Genomic DNA, 19,162 nt, shown 5'->3' on the forward strand with positions numbered 1-19,162 from the left:
ACTTTTTGTTGTTGTTGCAGTTTCTTTGTGTGAACAAGGGATGGTTCAAATGACTGTGAAAGACTACATGAGGTAGGTAGCAGAATCAGTGTTACTTCATGCCAATATTTTACGCCACACCTTTGCTGAATAAAATAGAAGCAGGGAAGTTTTCTTAATATTGTCATGGCTCTTGGGATCTCGTGAAAGTTCACTGGTTTAGTCGCAAGTGCCTAGAATGTTTACATCAGCTTTGAAAGAAATAGAGGTTCTTTAAAAATCATAAAATTGTGAGCAAATTAAATCAACAAATGTTGATGTGGGGGGAAATTTAATTAGAACATATGCATAAATGACATTCTACTGTACTGCAACTGTTCACAAGGACCTGTTTATAAAACAGTTACATTCAATATTTTCATTTTGCTGAAGTAATTGATTATTATTCTATTTACTGGACAATAATATATACAATTTCCAATGTTAGGTAGAAAGCAGTGAGAGTCTCTTCATTGGAGAAAACACTAGGTCTCAAGTGTGGTGCCCAGAACACCAGCATTAACATTATGGGGGAACTTCATCAAAATGCAAATTCCCAGTCCCCACCCTAGACCTACTGAACCAGATCATTTGGAGGTAGGATCCAGAAATCTGTATTTGTGCATGTTCTTCAGATGACTTTTTCAGCCACACTCTTTTACAAACCACTAGAATACACTATGAGCTCTTTCAGGTTAGGAACTCTGCTTCCTGTGCTTTTGTACACCCTCGCATTTTCAGGATAATTCCAACTAGTTGTAAACCAAATCTGCAGTACTGCATCCCCCTGCTGCTACCAATTCACACCTAAGATGCTATTTGTCATAGATTTTTCTCCTTGCAGGATTGGTTGTTTTTGCTACTCATAGAATCATAGAGCTATAAGAGACCACAGAAATCTCTCAGGCAACTCTCGTTTTGTTGAAGAGGAAAATGAGAGCCAGGTTCTGTGACCAACTCATGTTTCCAAGCTTTATTACAACAGTGACCCTGTGTTGGTTCTCCTTGGATCCAAGGGCAGGCTGCTTCTGGGTTGCTCTGCTGCACCTTACAAAATAAAGTGTGGCCCTCAAACAAAGAAGGAAAAAGAAATTATGGCAGGCCTAATGAAAACGGAGGTGGGGCAGTAAGTGAAAGGGTATCTTCTGCCTCTCCTTGAGGCTCAAGGAGCTCAACTGTCTGTTAACACCAGCGTTTTTATTATCCAGAAAAACACGCTTTCTCAACTTTACAGAATGGAATCAAGTAAAGGGCATTCTTTTTTTTTTTTTTTTTTTTTTTGAGACAGAGTCGCTCTCTGTCGCCCAGGCTAGAGTGCAGTGGCGCGATCTCGGCTCACTGCAATCTCCGCCTCCCGGGTTCAAGCAATTCCCTGCCTCAGCCTCCCAAGTAGCTGGGATTACAGGCACCACCACCATGCCTGACTAATTTTTGTATTTTTAGTAGAGATGGGGTTTTACCATCTTGGCCAGGCTGGTCTTGAACTCCTGACCTCGTGATCCACCCACCTCGGCCTCCCAAAGTGCTGGGATTACAGGCGTGGCCACTGTGCCTGGCCCAGCTATTCTTAGCAAATGCAGCTAGAACAAAGTCAGCAACCCAAGTAGGATAACTTGTTCTTCTCGGAAACATTGATATCTGCGTTGTATTTTTAATAAATTCTAGATATATGCCAACTGGCTATTATATTTGATGGGGCTAGATGTGATCCATGGTATAGCTGAGTTATGTATATAAAACTGAACTATATTATGACAGGATTCCACTCTCTTTGGAAGCACTTTCAAATGATCTGCAAAGCAGGCCTATTGGATAGTGATGTTCATTTTTTTTTCCATAGTAAAGGAGTTTGTTAGAAATGCATATGGATGGCTACAGGAGCACTGGAGATAGCACTTACAGAGTGTTAGCCATGCGATATGAAATCCTTCACTAGTATGAGAATTAATGTAGAGTCACTTCAGTGACGGCTGGCTGTACTTCTTTCAGCATATAATTTTAACTTCTTCCTGAAAGTTGGTGCCTAGCAAAGCTGTGTTCCTGAAAGGTTCCCCAATGATATGCCATCTGTCAAAAGTGAGACATTCTGTCACCTTCATAATGAGTACTAGCGGGCACCTAACGCTTAAATTCTCACATCTTCTGCAATACAACACTCTTGAAAACAGGAGCAGCTCCTCCACTGCAAGCTCTCTTCTGCAAAGGTGTGGCCATTATGGGATTACTAGAGACTAAGAGGAAATGCAAATGTTTGCTCTGGAAGGAAAAGATTCACAATGACCTCCCAGGAGACTATCTAAATCAATACGTCTGATTGTTGGTATTTTCCCAACTGTAGATCTTTGCATCAGTTTTCAGAAACTCCCACCCTATCCAGAGGGACCAGTTTCAACTCTTGCTATTCTACTGCAAGTGTACCACAAAGGTATGTAATTTCCAGGTGCTTTTCATCCAGAGAAATCATTCTGTGCAACAATGGATTTCATGAAATTATAAATAGGTACTTGTTGAATGAATGGATGAGAGAATGAATAAAAGATTTTCAAACCTCATCTTGCAATAACAATATAAAAGAGTTAGTAAAATTGGAAACAGACTAAATATCTGTCAGTGGGGAAATGAACAAATAAATGATTGGCCAGTTCATTTTACAGAATTCCATATAGTGATAAAAAGAATAGGTAGACATACACATACTGGCTTAGAAAGATCTATATGCCATATTTTTTAAGATTAAAAAAAGCAAGATGCAGGAAGGTACATACAGTATGTTACAATACATAAAGCAAACAAGTGAAAACCGTAAAACATGTATGTTACTGCATAGGAAAATGTCTGGAAGGATACACATGGGTTTAACTGGAAGAGGGTCAGGACTTGTGGTGGTAATAGCTGAGGGGAGTGAGAGCATTATGTGTACTATTAAAATTTTTTTAACAAAGTCAGTACATCTAATTTCTTCCACCATTAAATGTTACCTAAAAAGTTAATGATATTTTCATGATGATATGAAAATATGTTTAATGACCAATTGATACTTATATTCTTGGTCAAGAGACTGAAGCCTTTGGAAAGCAGGAACTATGTTCATTTTTGTGCCATGTGTACCTAGCACAGAACCTAGAACATGACAGATATTCAATAAATATATGTATAAATGGGTAGGATAAACATTTGTACAGTGAAGTCAATATGATAACAGATTAAATCTTTCATGCAACTTTAGATTTCTCACCAGAACTTTTTTCTTTCTTGAACCTCTTTTATATTCAGGTGTCTGTGTCAGTGTAATCAAGTGATTGGCATACCTGATTCCCCTGTTAATCCCATGATTAAGATATCCAAATGGAGCCATCTCCACTTCACATTATAAGTTTCAGTAATCAATTGTACTGCATGGTGACCACAGTTAATATTAACTTATTGTGTATTTCAAAAATGCTAAAAGAATATTACTTCAGATGTGCTCACCACAAGTGAGGTAGTGGGTGTTTTAATTGGCTCGATTGACTATTTCTACAACATATACATAGATCGAAACATCACACTGTACTCCATAAATGCACACAATTATTATTTATCAATTAAAAATAAATAAGTTAGTTTTTTAAAAAAGAGATACAGAATAATTAAAGAGGAAAAAAAAGTGTGAACATGATGCTGGTTGTATCTGGTAAGTGGGCATCCCCAGTGAGATAGTTACCTGTTGTTGAATGTGTAAATGGCTAAGTAAATGAATTGTAGTTAATCCGATTTCAATTATGAAGTCACTGAAGTAAAATTATCTAAACTCTCCCAAATAGGCTCATTAGTGTTGCGCATAAAGAAAAGGCAAACAAAAACTTCAACAAAAGTGCTGAGCAAACCTGGTAAAATCTTATCAAAAGGTCTGATTCCCATGGAATCCATGAAAGACTCCTGTAGTCTCCTGGGTTAGCTTAGTAACTTAGGCAAAGTTCAGACGTGAACTGGCTTACATAATATAACCATTTATATTTATAAATAGAACAATTAAATATAGGATTGTAATATATATATAATTATAATAAAATTAAATAATTTATATAGTTATATATATAAATCAAATTAAATATATAATTTTAGTAAAAATTATAAATATAATTTTCAACTAATTGATGTTTACCATTTAAAGTGCCAAAGTGGACTAGATCAAGTTGATAAAAGCATTTTTTGTTTCTTAGCCAAGTATAAAAATCATACAGAACACATTTTAATTCTACCTAGGGACTTATAATCATTATTTGTAAACATCAGTTCTTGTAGTCTTTCTTTAGTGATATCCTGGACAGATCTGTGTTGCTCAGGATGCTGCAGACTGTTGCTCTTTTAAAATAGCCTTCTTTGAGTCTATTGTTTACAGTTTTTTGTTTGTTTGTTTTTGTTTTTTTTTCTGTTTCATTTCTTGCCTTCAGTGACCACTCCTTTGTGGTTGTCAGTGCACTGCCTCTGGCTGGCGTCTGTCCTGCAGTCTCCCTGCCCTATCTAATTTCCCATGTGCCTGTTGTGGAATGGGAAGCCAGTTAAGTAAACTCACAGTGTTGGATGTAAAGTACAGGCAAGTGGTCCCTGAGTGGGGGTGCAGTCAGTCCTTCAAGCATATAGGAACGCTAGTGAATGCACCATTTGTCTATTTAGGATCCTCTTTCACGCAACATCTGGGAGATTGGGTGGGTGAGGTGACCAGAACAAAATGGTGTGGGGTTAACTGGTTTTGGATAAAGACATTCATATTTTTACCACAGCATTCCTGAATGGCTGGAATTTTGGGAGAAAGATCCAGTGGAGATTCTCTTGGATCTGGGGTTTGGTGCCGATGAGCCAGACATCTGCACGCAAATCCCAGCCAGATTCCTTGGTTGTGGCTCAGCAGCCAGAGGGATCAACATCCGTGTTTTTCTTGAAGCTCAAAAGCAGCGAATGGACATTGAGAACCCCAACTTGTATGGTAAGCGAGGTCCCCATGGCATTTGCATCTCAGCATTGGCAATGAGTGGGCAGGTGGGCCACAGTGTAGGCGAGGAGATTGTGTGAAGTAGCACGCAAACCCTCTATTACAGTGACTTCACACACAAAAGATGAATTTCTTGGTCATCCTATATGTCCAGTGGGAGTTGGTGTGTATGTTCGGGAGAAAGGAGTATCTATTTGCTCCATGTTGTCCTCACTCAGGAATACGGCCTCTAATCTGGAACCTCACTAGTTGCAATAATAAGGAAAGGTAGAAATGGAAAATGATACTCAGCTCTTCAATCTTCTGGTCCTAACTTACACACAGCAGGTCTTGTTCACACTTCATTGGCCAAAATAAGTCACATGGCCACACCTAACTCCAAGTGAGTGGGAATGTACAACCCTAACAATTGCCCAGAAGGAGGAAAGCTGGTAGTAATGGTGGGAAGCACTAATATGTACCATAGCCACACACCCAGGAGGCAGAGAAACTGGAATCTGACAAGGATTACCATGAATGATTAGGTGAAACCCTAATTTCCTCATTTATGAGATTTAGAACACTATCGTTTATACCTTGAGCTGTAAGTGATAGTTATTAATCTGCCGTGCCTCCTGATTTACTGTGTCTAAACCTTATAGTTAATCAGGCATGTTGCTATATTTCTTCAGCTGGTGATCAATGTAATCGTATAATCCTTTTCTCTAGGACATTACCAAGGATGTTCTTGGGGGTGTCTGTACTGTGCTCAAACAGTTTGGGGGAAAGATGCTTTGCAGCTCAATAGGTTTATTTACTGCAGGATTGATTTAATATGCTAAGGTGCACTTTCAGTCTCCTAGATGGGATGCAGTGCAGCATTTCAAAACCACTTAAATACAAAAGACCTCTTGGAGAAGCATTGAGGAAGACCTTCCCACATAAATACAAAAGGCATCTTGGAGAAGCATTGAGGAAGACCTTGTCTATAGTACAGAGTTTGAGGAATTCCAGAGGGGGGAACTGACAAAATTCTGATTATCAAATAAATTATTTTAAATAAATAAATTCACTAAGAGGAAAGTCATGAAAGACAAAGTGTTTTTCTCAAGCAATGATCTGGAAGAGGGACTTTACTTGGAGTTCTCATTTTAGCTCCTGTTTCTCCCATTTTCATATGGGTAAAATGGTCCCAAACTTCAGGAATGATATTTTCTTTTAAATGAGTATGTAAAGCCGAAGGTGTTGAAATGCAGTATTTCTTTACTTTTTAGACACAATTAATGTTGTTCTTTGTATCTCCTCTTGCAAGCAGCACAGAGATGCAAATTCTTTGATCATTCCTTTATTTCAGAACAATGTCATTTACCAATATTTGAATAGCATTTGAGCTGCTATGAAGTAAATATTTCACAAAAGAAATTGAGATATGGATTACAGAGAAATTAGGAGTTGGTCCCTGATTCTGTGATCTCTGGTGCACTCTTATTTCTACAACATAACCTTTGATTCAGGGAAAAAGAGAAGGTCAAATATACAACAACCAATAATAAAGCTAGTTGGCAGATAGAATGGAAAATTGTATCTCATTCAAAGTCAACACAAACATTTAAACTTGGGAAATGAGAATCAATTAGTCCGTTGTTCAATTTACCCAAAGGCAAAAATAAAAGAAAACACTTATCTGACGCTTCAGACTATTGTGTTCTCTGAATTGACTTAGCCAATTAAATTGGTAGGTTTTTGTCTTAGTCTAAATATAAAAACCCACCATGGATGGATGTAAAGCAATCATAAAAGTTGAATTATCATTCAATTGTACCCTCTGGATCACAAAAGAGATTTAGTTTCAACTACAGCTTCATGTAATCAGAATTATCCTAAAACATACGAACCCCACAGTTCCTATAGGTCTTGGAAAAATATCACAGTCCTCTGGGAGAAATCTGTCACTTCTTTTTGGAGTAGAAGGATGATTAGTCAATACTTCTTTTAGGTAAAAGAAACAGGTAGGCACTGGCTCATGAGAGTCAGGGACATTGCTGTGATGGTGCAAACACAACAAAAGACAACATCCTTGCCTACCTATGTGGTCCTTGACCTTCGCTGAGTTATGCAACCTTACATGCTATCACTGTGATTAAGAGGAGGCTGGGTAATAAAAACAAAATATTCCATTTGTATTACAATGGTTTTACTATCTTGAGATACCAAAAATATTTTCCATGTTTTTTTTTTTTTCAAACTGGCAATATGTTCTCACTTTAGCCCTGCTGCATTAGGTCTCTTCCACATGCTAATTAAGTCAATACTGTACTTGCATATGGCCCAGATCATCCAGAAAGGCTTAACAAGTTGACGAGCTGGTTTGTTTTGAAGGGCAAATGGGTTTTTACATTAATGACTATCTTCTCTGGAAAGACTGAGGAGAATATATTCCCTTCCTAAGTCTTGCTCATTTATAATCATTATTTTAACAACTGATACTTACATGGCATTGTGTCTTCACAGTTTTGCTTTAGTGACCATGACAGATGTGAAAAATACATGAGAGATGAAAAGACTGGCCATTTACTATGTGCCTGGCATGGCTCTAGCACTGTTTAGCTCTTAGTTATTTTATTCTGAGCTCAAACATCCAGTGAATGGTTGACCTGGGATTTGGATCCAGGCCTTCCAACTCTATATGCCATGATCTTTCCACACTCTCAGGTGACAGTTTGGATAGGGATGATGTAAGTGATGGTAGGAATATACATCACATAGACTCATGGAGGAATATTCAGGTAGCCTCATGTTGATAGCACTGGGTTCACTCTTTAATATATGTTAGTATACAGATTCACCAATGCCTACAGTTTTTAATACCTAACACATAAAAACTATAGGCATATATGAATCTATATAATTATGTGTCTTCAACTAAATATAAAAGCTGTTCACTTTCCCCACAACACAGCAAAATCTTATTGCGTAGGGAAATCATCTCCATAATAGTAATGGCATATACTGAGAAAAACTTCAGTTTCAAGAGCCTAATGTCCTTCCTATCTTGAAAATTTCATTTTAACTGAGTCTTCAGTTTTTACTACATGAATAGTTTCAGCAAAAAGACCCAGTCTAAAACTTTCTTGTTTCTTGTGTTGTGCAGGCCGTTTCCGACAGCTGGAAATCCTGGACCGTGTGACCCATGCCTTCTCATCTTTGCTGAATGATGTCAGCATCCTGCCAAACAGAGCTGAAGAGAAAGCTGGAGGAGAGAGTGTGCAAAGAACCTCAGTGAGTGCCACCAAAGAGCATCGAAGAAGGATGGGTAAACTTATAAGGAGAGCTTCAAAACAGAACATCAGGAGGGATTGTTACCCGGAGGCATCAGAGTCCTTCAAGATGAAAGATGAAGTTTTTATCCCCTTTACAAAACCATGGGAGTGTGGAGCAGAGCTAGCAGCAACCTCAATCAAGCACAAGCAAAATCATTTGTCTCTGTCAGTAGAACATCAGTCTCTCCAAGCCTGTGATGATTTGGTACCTTATCCTCCCCACGATCTTCTGGGCAAGCAATGGCCTTGCTCATCTATGCCAGCCAAGCAGATTGCTCCTTCCTGTGTGTCTGAGGGGTCAGTCAAGGGCAAAACTCAGAAGGAGAACTTATTTCAGACTAACAAGCTCAAGTGCTTCTCTCGTCTTGCGGGTAAAGGACCAGACTCGTTTGAAATGGAAGAGGTCAGTGTTGCACCAACGTGCCCAACCTCCTAAGGGAAATAACCTTCACTATGGCACCCTTGTTTTCCAGACTTCATTTCACCACTTCATGTTTTAATCCCTCAGCATTACATCTTAGTGTTCTGAGTCAGTTTAGTGATTTAAAGTCATTCTAGTTGCTTTTGTTGGAAATAAACTAGTAGGAAACCAGCCTTTGCTTGCTCCAATGTCTTTCCTTTTTCTTGCTCACAGTCGAATCCATAGGTCATTTCTGACTTTGCTTTTGCTTAATTGTTTTATGTACCTGTATGTGTGCTTTTTATCTACTCTCTAACTTTTCATGTTTTATCTTCTTCAAGGATCAGTTCAACTACTTCCCACTCAGTGAAACTTACCTTGACCACTTCTTCTCTGTGTTCTCATGGCTTTAGCAGTGTGAGCTCGTTATGTCAGAGATTGAGTGTGTGTCAGTGCTGTCTCCCCAAAAAACTCTCAGCTCCTTTAGGGCCGGGGATGTGTGTTGGAAATAATTTCCCCCACAATGCCTAACACAGGGCCTCAGACAAAGCAGTATGGACTTGGGTATGGTCTTGATTTTAGGGTGTTAGTATGATGTTTATTTGTTTGCTTTGGGATGTATTGATTTTCACATAGCTTGACCTTCATTTCACACACGTTTTTTGCTCATCCATCCCTACCTTCATTCATTTACACTAGTTTTTATCTTCACTTAGATGACATTCTCACTTGTACATCTCAGAGTTGTTTCCCCCCCAAAAAAAATACATATACATGTCTGCTTATCTGTCTATTCATAATGGCAGCTAGGATTGGGAGTTAACTTGTTGTTAACTCTGTTATTTAGTATAATTACAAATAAGTCGTTACAAAGGAGGAACAAAGCTTTTCTCTCCTTTCATCTAAATTATCTAAAAGTAGGGCAGGATATTTACATGCCAATTCCAAAGTGGGCTTACTTCTCTGTTGAGCCCTCTATGTGCCAGGCACAGAAACGGTAACAGAATCTGCCTTGAAAAGGGAGCTACAGAGAAGTGGCAGGGATGGGCACTGACACCATAAGATGGTAGGCACAGAGACAGCACTACTGATACACTTTACATCACTACACAGACATATTGTCGGGTATTCCAGGAGCAAGTAAAGGCATTCTTAGCCAGCCTGGGGCTGAGAGGATAAAGAAATTTGTAAAAAGTAAGGCTTAATCACAATTTAAAATTGTGATTAAGAAGAATAGGATGGAGTCAGGTGAATATGCCTATTGGCATAGCTGCATCCCACAAAGATATAAAAATTATTTTAAAATAAGTAGATGTCAAGGTTCCTAATATCTATGTATGTGTATGTATGTTTGTGCACATATATGCCTTGTATAAAAATTAAAGAACCTTAAAATGTTAAACTGAATTTAAGTAGTAGCATTAAAATGAATAACGATAATAAAAAGAGGAAAAGAAATACCTTTGTTCAAATGCCCTGATTTGAGGATAAACTCAGAAGGCACTAAAAAAAGAATTTTTTAAAACTTAATCTTGCAAAGATTATTTAATTACCAAGCCAATAGTTAAATTACTATAAAGAATGTCAAGTCGGCCAGGAGCTGTGGCTCACGCCTATAATACCAACAGTTTGGGAGGCAGAGGCAGGTGGATCACCTAAGGTCAGGAATTTGAGACCAGCCTGGCCAACCTGGTGAAACCCTATCTCTACCAAAAATACAAAAACAAAAACTAGGTGGGCATGGTGGAGGGTGCCTGTAATTCCAGTTACTCGGGAGGCTGAGGCAGGAGAATCACTTGAACCTGGGAAGCGGAGGTTGCAGCGAGCTGAGATGGCAACACTGCACTCCAGCCTGGACAAGAGTGAAACTCTGTCTCAAAAAAATAAAAATAAAAATTAAAAATAAATAAAAGGTAAAAGAATGTCAAGTCAACCTGCTATTAGCTAGGATCCAAACAAAAAGTGTCACCAGACTCCAACCCATTGTCAAGCCTCATCAGACTCTATTGTCCCTGAAGGTTCTTCTGCTTCAAACTAGACTGATTTAGAGAAAAATAATATTTCTAGTATGCCATTGAAATTTCAGAGGAAAGGAATAGACAAACATCAAATTTATCAAATTTGATAAATTTTATATAAATAAATAAGAAAAGAATGTTAGTCCTTGATTGGTATACTTTCAAGAATTTTTAACTTACGATTATTCAATAAAATACTACATATTAGTATATATTTGGGAAGAGAGTAGAAACAACTCAACACCAAAATAAAGAAAGCAAATTCACATGTTTCTTTGGCACGTAGTAGGTACTTAGTAAATATTTGTTAATTGAGTAAACATCCAAAGAATTTGACAATATTGATTTAATGTAAGGATGGCTTTCATAGGAAAACAAAATATTCTGTCAAATTTCACAGCCATCTTGGTGTTTTTATGTTCTAGGATTTGTGTGTGTGAGAGACTGTGTGTGTATGTAAGGCAGAGATAGTCCTAAAAATGATAAAAAAGAAACACACTACTTGAATTTCATTTTTAATAAAAAGTGCATATAAAATATTACATTCTCACTGGGGAAAAAATACTTGTTTCACTCAATACCAGTGCATGAGTAAATGAAGCTTGGGTAGATTGTATCTTAAACAGAAACCAATGCCAGATTTAATATTTATTTTTCAATGTCAAATTTTAAAATTCAATTAGAAATGAAAAATATGTGTGAAATTGGCAGATTTTCATGGCATTTAAAACAAGAGCCAATGTACTTAAATATCTAGCTATCAGAATTTCAAGTACGATTGGCCAAATTTTGCCTCCAGATCAACCAATGATGCTTTCCCTAAAGTTGTACTCAGAGCTGAATTTGGCAATGTTTGTCTCACTTCTCAAAAGTATAATTTCAACAAAATTGTGCATAGATTTTTTAATGGAAAAATCAACATATTTTGTTTAATTTTACTTAGTAAAATTAAGTCAGCCCCTCTCTTTTTAAATTCCCAGATACATTAAGTGAATTTGATACTTGTAAAATTTGTGCAATGTAAACTCAAGGTAGGATGCTTCTTCATATTCATAAGAAATATTTTTTAGCTTTCCCTCCTGTTTGCATATAAGCATCCTATTCTCTAGAAGTCACATGTGAGAACATTAATCATATTATTAAACAATCCCAGTCAACATCTTGATTAGGTGGGGAATATTTCAAAAGCTATAACTATTTCTTTATTTTATTTTGTATTAATTAATAAGTTTGGCTCAGGTGGAATAACCCAGGAATACACATGGCTTTCATTTGAAATGAATGGGGCTTTTCCTTTTTTTTTCAAAAGACAAACATGTGCTTCACATTGCCCTAAGTGGATTTTTCTCCATGATAATGGTCATAGCCAAAACTTTTTATTACATTTGAAAACGCATATGACACTCACTGATTTGAGTTACCAACACTAGTGAAAATAATGCTAAGAGTATGTCTAATAGATTACAAGTATAAAGTAACTTATTTGAAAAAAAGATATGAAGGATTAAAAAGAGAGATTAAAAATTTTTTCTTATTACAGTTGCATTATATCCTCATAGTCTCCAGTCTATTCCTGGGTTAGAGTCATTTTTGGCCATATGTACCACAGTGTTTAAAATGTTTATGTTCTTTGATTCAGCTTTCAGTATTCAAATATCAATTCCAAATAAGTAATATGACATGTAGATACAGATTTATGAACAAGAATATTCACCTCATCATTATTTCTAATTGCAAAATTTAGAAAACATTTCAAGAGTGGGAGAATTGTTAAGTAAACTAATGTACTTCCTGAGAACAGCCTCTTGTCCTGTCATTAAATATGTTTTCAGAGAAATTTTATGATGTGGAATAAAAATTCCTGCTTCAAATTTTTGAGCGAAAAATTTCACTACATGACAATATCCAGAATAAATGTATATAAAAGAAAACTTTCAAAGAAATACTCCAAAATGTTTTTGGAGTAACAGTAACTGTTTTCTTATCTTCTTTTTATTTTTTGGAGAGATGGGGTCTCACTATATTGCCCAGGCTGGTTTTAACCACCTGGCTTCAAGTGATTCTCCCACCTTGACCTCCCAAATTGTTGAGATTACAGGCATGAGCTATCAAGCCCAGCCCTGTTTTTTTGTACCTTCTTTTTCTATGTATCATGTTTCTATAATTAGCTGTATTGCTATTTTAGAAGTAATATGCATTATTTTGTTTAATGATAACTTTATTTTCATCAATACAGAAATATTCATTAATTTCTTTAAAAATTTCAAAAATAAATTTTGTTCTAGCAATTTGGAAACTAAAATTTTAAAAAATGTCTAAGCATTATATAGCAACTAAATTTTCTGAATTACTTTCCATAAATTTATCAAGCCCTAATTAGCTTTCTCCAAATACACTTAAAGTTCTTTGGAAGGCAAAAACAATCTAGAATAGAAATATTATTATTTAAATGTCTTTCAAATGTACAACTTCCAGAAGCATTGATCAACCCATCCAGATGTGATCTTCCCCTTTCCTCAACTTCTTTAATTCTTTGAATCTTTATCACGGGTACCTTGTCCCCGCTACCTCCTCCCAGCAGACTGTAAGTTATTTCAGTTCAGGATCTCATGTTTATCCCTCTTATCAGTTGCCAGTCTCATTACATATTGATTAAAATAAGTGAATTTATTTGACAAAATTTCTAATGACATTGATGCATTTTGATATCTTAGGTCCAGAGCTTTGAAGAAGAGACTGGTAATCCTCTTGACATGACTTCAGGAACTGTAGGTAAGAATTCATCAAGGTGTGTGATCTCATTAGTGGTCTTTCAGAACGTAAATAACTGGTATTTAAATTTCTTAACGTGTACAGAGTTTAAATTACCTGTAGAAGATACTCTACATTCATGCATCTTCTGAGATATTAAAAGCCTACTGGTAGGCCAGGCGTGGTGGGTCATCCCTGTAATCTCAGCACTTTGGAGGCCGAGATGTGGGAATCGCCTGAGGTCGGGAGTTCAAGGCCAGCCTGGCCAACATGGCAAAACCCCACCTCTACTAAAAATACAAAAAAATTAGCTGGCACAGTGGAGTGCACCTGTAATCCCAGCTATTTGAGAGGCTGAGGCCGGAGAATTGCTTGAACCCGGGAGACGGAGGTTGCAGTGAGCTGAAATCATACCACTGCACTCTAGCCTGGGCAACAAGAGCAAAACTCCATCTCAAAAAACAAAACAAAACAAAAAACTACTGGCAATGCAAATGTACATGTAAATTTTAAAAGACCACAGAAACATTCAATATCCCTGGGGCTAATGGTATGTGTGGCTTGTCTGACACTAACTCTATACGATCTGACTACCATAGTGGAATGAATTTCATGGGACTGAGCCTGACTGTGGGGAGGCGGGTACTTTTTCACTCCTTCCACCAACTGCTTCATAGTGTACACACCGTTTCATTTAACTGGGTCTCAGTTTTTCCATCTGAAATAAAGAAATAAGTGCAGATAATTTTAAGTTCTCTGCTAGCCCTTGCATTCTGCATTTTGTATAATCTTAATGTTAAACTCTCAGTGGACAGAGGTTCCCTAGATGTAGCTCTGCAAGTTTTCTCTCAGAATGATGCTTTAACATCCTAAACAAGAGAGAAGGAAACCCTTCTCTATTCCTGGTTTTTATTCCCCCATTCAGTTGTCACTGTGATTCAGCATTTCCATGGCCCTATAAGGCAGTTAGAAGTAGGCACAATTAGTCCAGCAAAATACAGCAGACGAAGCTCATGCATTTCCTGGAAGAAAATATGCAAATTTTTAATTTAATTTAGTGCTGTGTCAAACACATCTTTTTCATTACAAAGTGTATGTATGGGCCTCATTTTGCTAAATGCTGTTTAGAAATTATGCATTAGTAATTATAGGGTCCTGCTGATTACATAAATTGTTATCCTGCTCTTCGAAGTAATTACCACATAACCTGCATTGAGGCTTATAAGACAAAAATAAGCATCTGTTTTCCATCTAATTGAATGCTTCTCAATGAAGCTGGAGGTCCCCTTGCCAACAGGAATTGCCTTCTTTGACATTGTATTAAGAGGTCAATTAATACCATGTAAGTCGCCCCAATCATTCCAAAAAATTATTTGAGAAGTTAGACAAAAATTACTAATCTACATTTCATCTCGAATTGAGAGAGCAAAGTAAGGTAGGTGAAGGAGAGCCTAATGGATAAAATCTGAATTATAGTACAGCAAATGTGATTTTGTTACTTTCGAAAATAGTGTTGTTAACCAAAACAAACATAAGACTCAGAATAAATATGTAAAATTCGTTCAATTAATGGGAAAAGGAAATTATCATATGTATGTGATAACTGTATGTGTAATCACTTTGAGATATTGTATACACGCATTTTTTTTCTCAAAGTATAAAACAATTACTTCATTTTAAAGATGAAAGCACATGGACTATTTTGACCAAAATATTATAGCAGTAGTGATGCTGTGCTAGTTTCAGCACCACTCACTCAGCTGCTTCCCGGCTCTTGAGATATTTCCTCTTGGAACATTCCCTCTGGGAACGCAGCCCGTATGTTGTGCGAAGCCCAAGTGACATGAGGATGCCATGCGTGGACTCTCTGGTGGACAGTGCTGCATGAGCTCCACGTGAATACCATCTTTGATGTCCGGCCCCAACTTTCAGATGACTCTAGCCCAGGTGCCATCTGATGCAACTACATGAGAGAATCCAAGAGAAAGCCACACTGAGCTGGCCAGCCCACAGAATCAGGAGATAGCAAATTGTTGTTTTAAACACATAGGTGAAGGTACATGATGAACTCTTCAAATACCTTTAAAATGTGTTAAAAACCAGTAATAAGACTGCATAGTAGCAGAAAGATTATATTTAAGCATTTCCTAATTGAATGTGAACAAATTGACTTTATATAGAAAATTGGGACCCAAGGCCACAAATATACTATCCTCCCTGAGTCCCCTAAAAATAAAATGTCACTTAAATGACAGGGGAATATAAGGAAAAAAGGAAATATGTAATAGTGCTATTTAAAAGGAAGAAGAGGAGGAGAAGTCTATCATTCATATTCTATAAGACTAGGACTTTGTGTGGGATTTATTGTGGACGAAGTTGCAGACAATTCTAGGTAAAGAGCCCACCTAAGGATTAAAAAGGTGAGTCTACTGCAGGACTATACTAACATGATAAGGTAAAAATTTCCAAGAGAATCTCACTTAGTTATCAACTTGGATAAGATATGCCTTCCCTGCCACCTTATAAAATCATCAAACCAAGCAAAATTATAAGATTTAGCAGTTCAAAAATCAGAAGTTATTCAGAATAAATGTCCACTAAAAAATGATTACAAAGAAACATGACAAATCATCAGGAATTACTATTCTCAGTGAGTTGTATGAGGACATGGCATCTATGTAAGAGAAGCATCTCCAATGAGTAGATTCCTTTCAGATAAAACATACAAAGCTTGATTCTGTTTCTGATGCTAAGTAATTCCTAATGAGCCAACCCTCCCACAGAGAATAATCATAAACTCTGGACAAAATATTTTTAAAACTCCTACATAAAGGCACTGAAGAGTGACCAAAAGTGAACAGAGAGTGGAGGGGGTTTCAACACATAGAAGGAAGGAATGGCACTGGGTGAGTGTCCTGTTTTTTTAAAGCTTTTTAGCTTCAGGGAAGGCTGCAGTTGACACTGTCCTAAAACTCTAATAGAAAGTAGCAGTATTGGCCGCGTACAGTGGCTCATGCCTGTAATTCCAGCACTTTGGGAGGCTGAGGTGAGTGGATCACTAGAGGTCAGGATTTCTATACCAGCCTGGCCAAATGGTGAAACTCTGTCTCTACTAAAAATACAAAAATTAGCCAGGCATGGTGGTGGGTGCCTGTAATTCCAGCTACTGGAGGCTGAGGCAGGAGAATTGCTTGAACCTGGGAGGCAGAGGTTGTGGTGAGCCTTGATTGTGTCAGCTGCACTCCAGCCTGGGCAACAGAGTGATACTCTGTCTCAAAAAAAATAAAATAAAAAGTAGCAGTCTTACTAGTTAAAAAAAAAATCAGAATATAAAATTTGAGGAAATGATAACAGCTGAAAAGAGAAGGGGGAAAATCACAGAAAGGAGAGAACCAAGGAGGAAAATCTTCAAATTCTAGGAATTAAATCTTTTCAAATCTCTAGCCAATTGTTGAACCAAACACACATGGAAAGGACTTAAAGAATCTGTTAAGACTAAAAGATGTGAACTGAGATTTTCATTTGGAGTTTGATTCCAGACAAGTTCCTTGCCTCCTTAAACAACATACCATTCACAATATTCAGGAACAATAAAATTATACTAGACACATGAAGAAATGAGAAAATATAACTCATATGCAAGAAAAATGGCAATTAATGAAGACAAACCATGAGAAAGCCCAGATGTTCTAATCAGCAGATAGGGAGATTATTATAATTATGCTGAAGGATATAGAGGAAAATATGCTCACAATGAATGAAAAGATAGAAAATCTAAAAAAATAGAATTATAATAAATAATAAAATGGAAATTCTGTAAATAAAAACTATAATTTCTGAAATTCAATATTCATTTAACATTACATCAGAAACAATGAAAGAAAGACTTGGTGGATTTTAATATATCTATAGACATTATCCAACAATCTGAAGATCAGGAAAAAGATTTGAAAATTATAGAAAATACTTATCTGAGTTTCAGAAGCCTGTGAAGCAATATCAAAGGTCAAATATACATGTAGTTGCAGTCTGAGAAGGAAAGGACAGAGAAAACTGTACAGGAAAAAAATATTTAGAGAAATAATGGTGGGAAATCTTCTAATTTTGCTCAAAGATTTACATTTACAGATTCAAAAAGCCAGCAAACTCTAAGTGGGATAATTACAAAGAAATTACAAAGAAAACTACACCTAAATAATACTAGGATCAAACTGATAGAAATCAAACATAAAAGAAAATGTTTAAAGCAGGCACACAAAAATGACATATTGAATACAGGGGAATAAAGATTTGAATGACAGAAGATTTCTCATTAAAAACAATAGAGACCAGAAGACAGTAACTATGAGCCAGACATCTACATGCAACAAAAATATCCTTCAAAAATAAAGATAAAATTTCAGACAAACAAACAAAAATAACTCATCACCAGTACCCATGTACTGTAAGCATTGCTAAAGGAAGTTCTTTAAGCATTGCTAAAGGGCAGGGTATTGTGGTGTTGTATACCATATGTTGATGTTATACTTGACAATTTATAGCATACAGGATGGGGGAATTGGTAAATGAACAAAGATACCTACAAGATTTCTACATTTTACATGAAGTGGTACAATATAACTTTAAGTAGACTGAAAAAATAAGGATGTAAAAGAGACAAAAAATGAGAGGTATAGCAAAATGCTAATAAAAATTTATATACGTGTGTGTGTGTGTGTGTGTGTGTATATATATATATATATACAGTTTGTTTTTTGAGATGGGGATCTCACTCTGTAGCCCAGGTTGAAGTGCAGTGGTACAATCCTAAATCACTGCAACCTTGAACTCCTAGTGTCAAGAGATCCTCCTGCCTCAGCCTACCAAGTAGCTGGGATCATAGGCGCATGCCACTATGCCCAGCTACTTTTTTAAAATTAAAATATAATTTTTAAAATACAATAGAATTAGTAAGAGACAGACTGGTACATATATAAAAATGACTGAAAACTAGGAGATGTTTGAGAAATTACTTAAGAACTAAGTGGGAAAAGAAAAAGAAATGAATATAATAAACAAAATGTCAAAGACGACGGATCCAAGAAATAGTACATAGATGTAAGAAGTGGTTGCAGTTGGACTCTTAATGTCTTAAATTTCGACTGGGGTTCTAAAAAAGATATATATCAGATACAAAGTCAATATGTGACAAGCATATATATGTAGTTTTCTAAGGAATTTGTAGGAATCAGTTCCACAACATTGAACCTTTCAGCCATCATGAATATAAAGAGGGGACAAGTTGCAGAGAGAAGAAAACAATGGATGAAGATATTTCATTGGAGAACACTGTTTCCCTGCTGGGTATCCTCATTCCTTCTTTGGAGGAAGATTGAGGACACTAAATTTCACTCCTAAGCAGTAAGAAGTCTGCAAGGAGATTACTCACAGAGCAGTGTCATTATATTTAACAAATACAAACACACTGTGATAGGTACTGTTCTAAATGTTTCATATGCTTTACTTAATTTAATCCTTAAAATAAACCTTTAAAGTAAGCAGTATTACTATTTCCGTGTATTAGATGAAGAAACAAGCACGGAGAAGTTAAATAATGTGCCCCAGTTTCTCATAGAGTTCAAAGTGGTGCCAGGTTTCAAATTCAGCCTGTCTAGCTCCAGAGTCTACACTCTTGAATGCTGTGCTATGCATCTGGAAAATGAGT

General features: G+C 36.6%; 1 protein-coding gene across 1 annotated transcript in view; it reads left to right on the plus strand.

The window, feature by feature from the left end:
* Nucleotides 1-19,162, plus strand: part of ITPRID1 (ITPR interacting domain containing 1) — a 95,715-nt gene that overhangs the window by 16,665 nt on the left and 59,888 nt on the right. Inside the window, exons 4-8 of the mRNA XM_024790826.2 lie at nucleotides 21-72; nucleotides 2,357-2,443; nucleotides 4,782-4,984; nucleotides 8,121-8,692; nucleotides 13,422-13,479. Of these exons, the coding sequence (XP_024646594.2) occupies nucleotides 21-72; nucleotides 2,357-2,443; nucleotides 4,782-4,984; nucleotides 8,121-8,692; nucleotides 13,422-13,479 (972 nt within the window). The remainder of the gene's footprint in view (nucleotides 1-20; nucleotides 73-2,356; nucleotides 2,444-4,781; nucleotides 4,985-8,120; nucleotides 8,693-13,421; nucleotides 13,480-19,162) is intronic.

Source organism: Macaca nemestrina, chromosome 4 (assembly GCF_043159975.1).
Source record: "Macaca nemestrina isolate mMacNem1 chromosome 4, mMacNem.hap1, whole genome shotgun sequence".
Classification (NCBI taxonomy): Eukaryota; Metazoa; Chordata; class Mammalia; order Primates; family Cercopithecidae; genus Macaca; species Macaca nemestrina.